This window comes from Hibiscus syriacus, unplaced genomic scaffold (assembly GCF_006381635.1).
Source record: "Hibiscus syriacus cultivar Baekdansim isolate YM2019G1 unplaced genomic scaffold, ASM638163v2 tig00110160_pilon, whole genome shotgun sequence".
NCBI classification, from domain to species: Eukaryota; Viridiplantae; Streptophyta; class Magnoliopsida; order Malvales; family Malvaceae; genus Hibiscus; species Hibiscus syriacus.
Window position 1 is genome coordinate 1149483 of NW_024062608.1, and position 11112 is coordinate 1160594.

Genomic DNA, 11112 nt, shown 5'->3' on the forward strand with positions numbered 1-11112 from the left:
ATTTAAACGAACTTCAATTTTTTATGTCTAAAACTCGCACGAACCACAGATTAAACGGGTAACCCGCATACCTTAACCTATATACTGACCTCTAGTCTGAATGGTTAGTATCTTACAACTTACTTATAATCTATAGTAGCAGTATGACTGTATGAGACAGTGCAGTAGAGACAGTGCAGTAGAGACAGGGCAGTAGGGACGGTCACCAACTCCCACTTGCTTTCCACCATGAGAATGACTATGGAAACTAATGGTATTCATTGATAAATGCTTTGCTTAGACTTTATATTAAAATTTCTTTATGCTAAACTATTACACACACAGTCGTAGCCACTATTTATCTTCGTCTCATGTGTCTACTTTTGACTTTCTGCTTGAATGAAGAGAAGTAGAGAAACACTGCCCATTGCCCTTTGCCCAAAAGCCATTGCCCTTTGCCCAAAAGCCAAAAAAAAAAGTCTCATATTTTCTGAGCCATGCTAGTGGGATTTTTAATGCAAACGCAATATCAGTCCTCTGATAAGTTTCAGGATGCAGCAAAATGTTCAGTTTTTATGAGTAGTTCCTGGAAGTCCCAGTAGTCTTGAAAATGCAATTAGACAAGTTTAGTTTTGGAGTATAATCACGGGTTTCTGCGCACTAACATTTCTTCTCTGCCTCTCTCTTTACAATTGTTTACCTTCTCCGTCTTCCTCAGAACCCTTTTCTTGGCCATCCTTGTTTTTTCTTTTAGAGACTAAACTTGTAAAGTCCTCTACTTTGTTCCATTTTCTGCAGTCCGTGTTTCAAATGAAATGTTTTTTTTTCGTTGGTTTTTCCGTGTTTCAAGGCAGCGCATAAAGTAACATGTTGGGAATAAGAGTGATATCATTAAGGCACAAGCGATCAAAGAGGTGACTATTAATCTTTTGTTAGTTTTCCATCAACTTTGTTGTACTTTGCTGTTATGAGTTTTCTCTAACTGGAAGGGTTTATGGGATGAGGTTTTGCTTGAGAAAACTTGCAACTTTGAGCATTTTTCAGAAGTAGAAAACCTGAAGAGGAATTTGCCAATTCTCCTTCATTAGTTTGGCTCCATGTCCCTACTCCCTAGTTTTGGTTTGTCATTAATGTTTTGATGTGATACTAATAAATATGGAGTAACAAAGGGAAGTTTCGTAAATCCTAAAGCAACTTGAAATTTGGCTTCTGGCATTAAACTTTACTTTACTCTCCTTACAATAACATTTGCAATTAATATGCCATTGATGAATTGCTTAAAGAAAAGTTAGGGTGAAAGCCTTGGTATTCTTGCTTGTAGATATATGTTAAAAGAAAAAAAAAGGTTGCCTTTTTTGCTTGAAAGGGCTACGAATGACAACCCTCAAATCTTGCCTTTAGCAAAAATTATCTTTTGATTCTTGAATTTTGTCACATGGCATCTTTTCTGGAAAGAAAAGAGTTGAGGAAGATGGCTTGGATGATTCCCCTGAAGCATCAGATCGTATAAAGCTGGTAAATTATTCCCTTTTACCTTTAACTCTTACAAGTAATGTGTAAGATATTACTTTCTATATTTGGTTTGAGACTTTAGAGCCTAAGAACATATGATAATTTGATTATCTTATTGTTACTTTAACTAATAACTTATTTCTAGGATCTCTTTTTCCCTCCCTCCCTTTGTCATGTTCTTTTCTTTGTCTCTTTAGCTCCTCGCTGCTGCATATGATGGTAAGAGTTGGTGGTTCAAAGAAGGAACCATATAATAAAATTCTTTATTTTAAATTATTCTTTTAGCTCTGAATCAAAATGGAGTTGAATAGTTCTTGCTATGGACTAATTTGTCAACATTAATGTGCTCCTAGAGAATTTTTTACAATTGGAAAAGGGTCTGATTTCTATATCTGGTTACCAGGATATGGAGCACATGAAGGACTCTGTTAAAACTCAGAAGAAACAATCTTCCGCTCCCAGCACCGAGGTCCAAAAGTCTCTGAAGCAAGAGGTGTGAAATTAAACTTGTTTTTATCATTTTTACTAATCTTTAGACATCACAGGGCCTTAATTCAATTTGGGAGTGGTCCAATCATCTCTTTTATGACCCAAAATTAGGCCACAATTCAAAAGCAACAAAGTTCTATTGCTCATATGATTTATTTTTCTCTTGCCAAAAAACTCTTGTGTAGATTTTACAGCTTGAGAAAATATTACAAGATCAATTTGAGGTTCGCCGTGCATTGGAAATCGCATTGAGTTATAGAACTTCTTCCCTTGAAGACATAAATGAAACATCAGTGTCCATAACTAAGGTAGTTCCTCTAAACACTTATTTTCTTGGAAGGAGTAAGTTGTTTAAGACTTTCTGTTGTTGTTTAGTGTTTTAATGGTATTGTTCCCAGATCTAATGCTTCTAGCCTTAGTGGACTAATGAATTTTCATTTATGCCAATGTTTACCTTAAAATTTAGTTTTCAGCTCTACTTTTAGCCCCTTCTTATATGTTCTTCATGCCTGCCTCTTGACAATTGACAATTGACATTGCTTTTCTGCAGCCAGTTACCGAGCTAATAAAGAAAATTGCCGTGTTAGAAATGGAAGTTGTATATTCGGAACAGTGCCTTCTCTCGTTGTATAGGGAAGCCTTTGATCAACAAGTGTCTTCTATATCGCCATCTAAAAGGTGTGAGGATTAAAACTGTTTGGAATTAACCGAGAACGAGTAATTTCTCTATAATCAGATTAGTGAGAATGCGAAATAAAAGCGAAAAAATAATACCCGAAATTGATAACGAAGTTCAGCCAATTTTGCTTACGTTTCCGGACTGTTGCAGATCTTTTATTAAAAAGAGAAAATTTACAGATGTTTACAAAACACTCACAACTCACAAGAAAACTCTCTAAATTCTTTAGTAGTGGAAGAAAAAAATGATTTAGGATGATTTTGAAGTTAAATGGGTAACGGTATTTATAGTTGAAACTTAAGGACTAATTTTGTAAATATCCTAAAGTGTCTAGTGATTAAAATGTAATTAGTCCTATTATATTTTTAATAAAAAATTGGGGCACCGAATTCGGTGCCCCTTTTGTTGATTTTTAACGCCCCAACGTTGCCCCCCATCTTTGACTTTTAACAATCTCTCACTTGAAGACTAATTTTAATCTGTCTTCACACCTCAATCAATGCCGGATTTGAGCTCCATTAATTTTTTCAAGTTAAAATCATCTTCCAGAAGAGACTGGATAAAAGATATTGCAATTATATATGGTTTGTCCTGGAATGAAAAGACGGATTCTTCGCTAGATGGACAACACTTTGACTATCACAATACAAGACATTATTTTCTTGTTTCTTGCCTAACGCTTCCAAGAAACTTTGGAGCTAAACCATATCCTTGCTAGCTTCTGCAAAACGACATATTTTGTTTCAGTTGTGGAGAGAGCAACTATCTTTTGTAGTTGAGAAACTCAACTCACTGCAGTACCTCCTAGAGTATAGACATACCTTGTTGTATTTCTTCTAATGTCAACATTTCCGGCTAAGTCAGCATCTACATAGCCTGTCAGTATCGTATCTCCACCTTTGAAACAAAGTGTTTTGTTTATGGTACCACGTAGATATCTGAGGATCCATTTGACTGCTTCCTAGTGTACCTTGCCCGGATTATTCATGTACCTACTAACAACTTCCACTGCATGAGCAATATCTGGTCTAGTACAAACCATGACATACATCAGACTTCTAATTGCTGAGGCATACGACACCTTCACCATGTGTGCACATTCTTCTTCCGTCTTTGGTGACTGTTCTTTGGAGAGTCTAAAATGAACACATAAAGGTGTACTTACTGGTTTAGTATCTTGCATGTTGAACCTGGAGAGTACTTTGTTGATATACTAAGCCTGTGATAATATCAAAGTCGACTTTTTTTCTCTTAATCCTCATCCTAAGAAACTGCTTTGCAGCGCCCAGATCCTTATAGCAAACTGCTTCGACAATTTTTGCTTCAAGTTTATAATCTCTTGCATGTCTGATCCTGAAACGAGCATGTCATCAACATACAACAATAAATAATGAAGTTATCGAACTTCTTGATATAGCAAAAATCTGTTGGCATCTGGTAAAACCACTGCTACTCAAACTATCAAACTTCTTGTACTACTGTCTAGGAGCTGTTTTAAACCATACAAGCTCTTCTTCAACCTGCATACAAGTTTTTCTTGTATGCCTTTATGAACCTTCTGGTTGCCTCATATAGATTTCTTCCTCCAAATCACCATGAAAGAAAACTGTCTTCACATCTAACTGCTCAAGATGTTGATTCTCTGCAGTTATAATTTTCAACACCAGTAATTGTAGACAGTTTCACGATTGGAGAGAAAATTCATTATAGTCAATTCCTCTTTTGCTGAAAACCTTTGACAACCAATCTTGCTTTATGCTCTTGCTTTTATCGTGCTCTTTTTGATTCTGTAAATCCACTTGTTAATCCTCACGTCTGATTTGACATAAGCGAGTCTATCTCATCTTTCATGGAAGACTCCCACTTGATTGAATCCTGCACCTGCATTGCTTCATCATAGCACTATGGTTCACCATTGTCAATCAACACAAGTGCAAGAAGGCGAATAACGCTGGGTTGGTTTAGGAATTATGAAGGAGCGTTTCAGTTCTGGTGTGCCTGGTTCTTCTTGGATTTCTTCAAGATTGATCTGAACATCATTTCCAGAAATATCCTCAAGCTCAGCAAATTCTTTTGTTTCAGCTTCGGTATTGGAGCTACTTGATTCTACGGTTGACCTGTCTTTGTACATCACATTTTCATTGAAAATGACATTTCTGCTTCTGATCTTTTAATTTTCGTAGTCCCAAAACTGGTAATCGAACTCATCACCAACATAACCAACAAAGATGGATTTGTTGGACTAAGCATCAAGTTTACTTCTTTCAGCAGAATTTATATGAAATAAGAAATACAACTAAACACTCTTAAGTGTAAAAGGTTTATTTATTTCTTGCTCCAAACATCCTCTGGTATTCCACCATCTAAGGGAACTAAAGGCCCACGGTTGATCAGGTAAGCTGCAGTGTTGATAGTTTCAGCCCATAGTAATTTGGGCAATCCGGCATGTATCCTCATGCTTCTGGCACGTTTATTTAGAGTTATGTTCATGCACTATGCTACGCCATTCTGTTGCGGTGTCATGGGAACTGTTGTCTCCATCTTGATCCCGTTGCTTGCGTAAAAATCTCTGAATCTACTGTTTCTGTACTCTCCTCCATTATCAGACCTCAACCGCTTGACTTTCAAAGCAGTCTCATTTTCCACAATAGCCTTCCATTTTCTGAAGGTATTAAAGACTTCTGATTTCTTCTTAAGAAAATAAACCTACACCTTTCTTATAGAATCATCGATGAAGGTGATATAATAGAGTGAGCCCGCAAGAGATGGAACTGGAGATGGTCCCCATACATCAGTATGAACCAACTCTAACTTTTCACCCTTGGGTATCTTGTCAATCTTTGCAAAACTGACTTTTTTTTGTTTGCCAAATATGTAATACACTCTTTAGATCCGACAGTTTTCTTTTTAACAAAAGTGTCTTCATCTCTTTCTCGCTCATATGACCAAGCCTTTGGTGCCATAAGTTTGATTTTCCATCAGCATCTGCTACTATAATGATATTCTCTAAATTTAAAGTTACATAGAGAGTATCAATCTTCTTACCACGAGCAATGACGAGTGTTCCTTTGGTAATCTTCCATTCACAGTCTGAAAAGGTTGTACTATATCCTTCTCCATCAAGTTGTCCTAAAGAAATCAAATTTCTTTTGAGGCTAGGAATATGTCTTACTCTTTTTAGCTTTCAGATGGTCTGGTTTGGCAACTTTAATCGGATGTCTCATTTTCCAACGATCTTCAAGGTTTCATCATTAGTTAGATGAACCTTCCCAAAATCACCACTAACATAGTTCTCCATGATTTCTTGGCATGGGGTGGAGTCGAAAGATGCCCTTAAATCCAAGATGCATGATTCAATCGGACTGTTGACATTTAGAATCATGACATCACATGTTTCCTTTGTCATGTTGGCAAATTCCTATGCGTTGATATCTTTCTTCAGTGCTCGGTAATCTTTTTTAAAGTGACAATTCTTGCCACAATTATAACAGGTAAAATATTTCTTTCCCGTTCTTGATTTTCCGGTTCTGAATTTCGATCTGTCACGATTTGAATTTCTTTTTGAAGTTCTCCCTGTAGACTCTGTGTGTAAGGCTGAAGAGCTTGATGCTTAACCCTATTCTCTTTGTCGAATTTCTTCACTTAATACCAGATCTCAAACATCGTCGAATTTTAATTTGCTGTTTCCCGACGAGTTGTTGACTACTGTAACAGTAGCATTCCAACTGTCTGGTAGAGATGATAAGAGAATTAAAGCTCGAACTTCATCATCGAATTCAATTTCCACGGAACTCAACTGAGTTGTGATTGTGTTGAGTTCATTTAGGTGTTGAGCCACTAATGCCCCTTCCGCCATCCGCAAATTGAATAATCGCCTCATCAAGTAAACTTTGTTTGAAGCTGTTGCCTTCTCATACATACTAGAGAGAGTCGACATAAGACTCGCCATGGTCTTTTCCTTTATTATGTTGAAAGCAACATTTCGGGACAATGTCAGTCGGATAACTCCGAGGGCTTGTCTGTCGAGAAGAGCTCATTCTTCATTCTTCATGCCCTCTGATTGCTTTCATGAAAGAGGTTGATATAGATTTTTCTGGTACAAAAAATCTTTAATCTGCATCTTCCAAAAGCCAAAATTCGTACCATTGAACTTCTCAATTTTTACCTTCCCTTCGTCTGCAACCATTGCTCCCACTCGAATCTGGCTTCTTTGGATCGTTTCTGACAATTTTTGCGAACCGCCGTGTATTAGAACACCTCCGTCGACAAACTCGTATCGCCGACCGAATTTCACTATTTACATGAATAGTAAACCATAAAAAAATTGATAAAATTTACTACCAAAAGCTCTGATGTCAGTTGTTGGGAATTAATCGAGAACGAATAATTTTCCTATAACCAGATAAATGAGAATGCGAAATAAAAGCGGAAAAATAATACCCGAAATTGATAACGGAGTTCAACCAATTTTACCTACGTATTCGGACTGCTGTAGATCTTTTACTAAAGAGGGAAAATTTACAGGTGTTTACAAAACACTCACAATTCACAAGAAAGCTCTCTAAATTCTTTAGTAGTAGAAGAAAGAAATGATTTGTGATGATTTTGAAGCTAAATGAGTAAGGATATTTATAATTAAAGCTTAGAGATTAATCTTATAAATATCTTAAAGTGTACAGTGACTAAAATATAATTAATTCTATTACATTTTTAATAAAAAATTGGGACATCGAATTCGGTGCCTTTTGTTGAATTTTAACGCCCCAACGCTGCCCCCATCTTTGACTTTTAACAAAAACACCAACAGATTCACTAAGAGGGAGATTTCCGGAAGTTTCCAAACCTGATGATGCGTCAAAAGTTGAAAATTCAGCTCTACAGTCTGGTTATCTTGACAATTCATGCAAGGCGCCTTGTGGCTTTGGAGAAGAAAAACTATTAGATTCTGGTGTTCACCGATGTCATTCCTCACGATGTCAACATTCAGTATATTCAAGTAGAGCTGTACCTCCGGAAGAGAACTTGGGTAAAGCCATACGGACCTGTCATTCACAACCTTTGTCCTTGATGGAGGTAACTTACTTTTAGAATGTAATATTCTCAGAACATTTCTATTAGATTTAGTTTGCATTTTTGGTTAGTTACGGGTTATAGTGTATCACAATAAACCATTAGTCATTTATAAAATTTCAGAACAACTGTTCAGTTTATGGGAGAGCAATCTCTCATATAGGTATTACAATAGGTATTACAATTTGACAATCTTTTCTTGTGGTTGTAACTTTTTCTTGGTTCTCTACAGTATGCTCAGAACACATCGAATGTAATCAGTCTGGCTGAACATCTTGGCACTCGCATTTCTGACCATGTTCCAGAGACCCCAAACAAGCTTTCTGAGGATATGATCAAGTGCATCGCTGCTATATATATTGCAAGCTTGCAGAACCACCGATCCAAAACGGATTTTGATGTACAGTTAGATAACCCTTTCCATGTGGAAGGACTTAAGGAGTTTAGTGGACCATATAGCACTATGGTTGAAGTTCCATGGATTTTCAGAGATAGTCAGAAACTAAGTGATGTTGAACATTTGCTACAAAACTTCAGGTGTGTCTTTCTGGCATGAAAATGTCACAAGAAAAAAACTCTCTCACAGTTTTTCATGCGTTCATTCAATTGCTTTGTTATAGGTCACTTATCTGTCAACTTGAAGAAATTGATCCTAGGAAATTGAAACATGAAGAGAAGCTGGCTTTCTGGATAAACATACACAATGCGTTAGTGATGCATGTAGGTGTTCTCATTGACGAAAAGAATCTGATATTGTAGTGTTGATTCCAATTTTAATGGAATGGATTGTATTCAGTCTTTTCTTTTCTTTTCCTCCATAATAGGCTTTTCTGGCTTATGGTGTCCCACAAAACAATGTGAAGAGACTCTTTCTACTGTTGAGGGTAAGAATAACTTGTCTCATTGTTGCATCTCTTGAACTATGAAACTAGATTGGTACATGTTATCTTATACTCTTCTACCATTCAGGCTGTATATAACATCGGGGGTCACACCATCGGTGCAGATACGATACAGAATACTATCCTTGGATGTCGTATATCTCGTCCTGGACAGGTAAGATCTTGTAGAAACTGGACTCTAGATTGAAATGCCTATTGAGCTTGATTTAACTCGTGTTTTAAGATGGTGCTGATGAAGCTTTCCTGCTTGCAGTGGATTCGGCTATTACTCTCTTCAAGGACAAAGTTTAAAACTGCAGATGAAAGGCAGGCATATGCAATTGAACATCCGGAACCTCTTTGACACTTTGCCCTTAGCTCGGGAAACCATTCTGATCCTGCGGTACTATTTCTTCTTCCATCAATGTTATTTTCCTTACTATTATATTACATATGAGAAGATTTCTACGAACCATTTGAAAGATGTTAATTTTGGTTTCCCATGGTGTCTTCTTTTTATATGAACATTATCAGCCTTGTAATTATATTTAACCTTTTCTTTAGATCCGTGCCTACACACCAAAGAGAGTATTTCAAGAGCTGGAAACTGCAAAAGAAGAGTACATCCGTGCCACATTTGGTGTCCGAAAAGACCAGAAAATTCTGTTACCTAAGATTGTAGTCGTTTGCAAAGGATTCTAGGTTGTGTCCGGCCGGTGTCACCGAAATGATCCAGCAATCTTTACCCGAATCATTTCGTAGGATCTTCAAAAATTGTCAACTAGGAAAACCACGCAAGAGCATAGCATGGATTCCTCACAATTTTACCTTTAGGTATCTATCATCCAAAGAACTACTAAGATGATTTGCCCGTATACTGGTGTTTCGGCATGATGCAGTTTGCAAGTATTTCCATTTCGGAAGATTTCGGAGTTTCCCTTGTACAAAGTTGAAATGAAAAGGGAAAACGTAGGATATAACCATGTAGCATCATTTTGTAATGTAATTGTTATTGTCCGTTTTTCTCATGCGAGAGGAAGAACCAGTGATTTATGTAATGTGCATTGAGATTTGTATATAACTTTGTGCTGGTATACTTCTATTAGTGAAGCCATCACTCAACTTGAACACCAGGCTCCAAAAACTCTTGTTCTCGACTTAAATTTAGTTGGTTTCTATCATCAGCACGTGACCCCATATCATAATTTGACTTAAAAATATCTTGCCATGTTGGTGAAATCCACAAGGTGGGGCTCAAATCTCACACCATCTGTCATTTGTACTAGCTACAACGTGCCATCCAAGTCTTGCTGAGGACACCCGTGCTCCTGTTTTGTCGGTGGATCTGCATCAGTTTTAGCTTAAGGACCTGCTCCTTTTCAGTTGCTCAGAACCTAAATTATTAGATAATATTTTGCTTGTCCTGTGATTCAAGTTCAACATCATGCTTAATAAAGACGTCAAAAAAAATGTGTACAGGAAAACATTTCCAGAACTGGTTTTATTTAGATCCAAAGTATGGATTTTGGATGATACAACATTGTTCCCCTACATGCATCCAGAATCAAGAAATTACACAAACTTTCAGATCAGATCCTGCAACAAGCTATATATAGAGCTGATTTTTCTAGTATGGCTTCTCTCCTACATAATTTCCAGGAGGATTATAGAAGCAAATGGTTAAAGAAGTTTGGTCCTTGCATGTAGCTTGTGCGCAGCCAAGGTCAGATGAGTTCTTCCAAACCACTTGCGTGTAAACCCCACATTTGTGATTTGGTGCACAAGAATTGGTGGCATAGTCATAGTAATCCTTCTCTTTCACCCATGTATCCACCGCCACGCGCGGCGTCACCGGTCCTCCACTACCCCATATCTGGTTTGCTCCGAACTTGTGATCTGTGAGGTTGGCAAACTGACAACCCATTTTGTTCCTTTGGTATCTTGTGAGAAGGCTCGAGGCATTGGCCAGTTGCTCACTCCACTTGAGAGGTCCGACTCCAACTGCGGCTCTTGCTTGGTTGTGGGCTTCGAGGAATTCTCTGGCTGCACTAGGCAGCGCTGCTGCTGCTGCTGCTGCTGCTGCCTCCTGGGCTGTGTTGTGGCAAATAGCCAGAACCAGAAGAAGTGCAAGCAAGGCGTTGGCCATTGTCTCCTGTCTAGATTTATGCTTGCGAGTTCTGTTAATAGAAAGAATTTATAGACTTCCAAGGATGGGTCCGTTCTGCAGGCAAAGCGGTTGCCTTGAAAGTGGAGCAATGTGGCAGCGGGGTGGAATTATGGGATTTTAATGAATATTTAAGCTTTCCGAGTAATGAAATTGTCTGGTTATCGTCGGAGCATTGAACTTTGCATGTGACCTTGTTGACTTCCATCTGTAAGTGTATCCATAGAGCTTGATATTGCTTTTTAAAATGTTTTTAAATATTTTTGAAAATTTGGATTGCGTTTAGATCTTTTATTTACTTGAAAACTTGGTATGTAGCCACATGACAGAACCAGAGG

At 37.6% G+C, this 11112-nt stretch overlaps 1 protein-coding gene and 1 pseudogene across 1 annotated transcript; one reads left to right on the forward strand and one right to left on the reverse strand.

Moving 5' to 3' along the window:
• Positions 1-846: 846 nt before the first annotated feature.
• On the forward strand, positions 847-9475 carry LOC120216327 (annotated as a pseudogene).
• A 609-nt stretch (positions 9476-10084) lies between these two features.
• On the reverse strand, positions 10085-10900 carry LOC120216377 (STS14 protein-like). The gene has a single exon (XM_039213823.1). It carries the CDS (start codon positions 10754-10756, stop codon positions 10238-10240), a length of 519 nt encoding a protein of 172 aa, XP_039069754.1. The 5' UTR covers positions 10757-10900; the 3' UTR covers positions 10085-10237.
• Between the last annotated feature and the right edge of the window lie 212 nt (positions 10901-11112).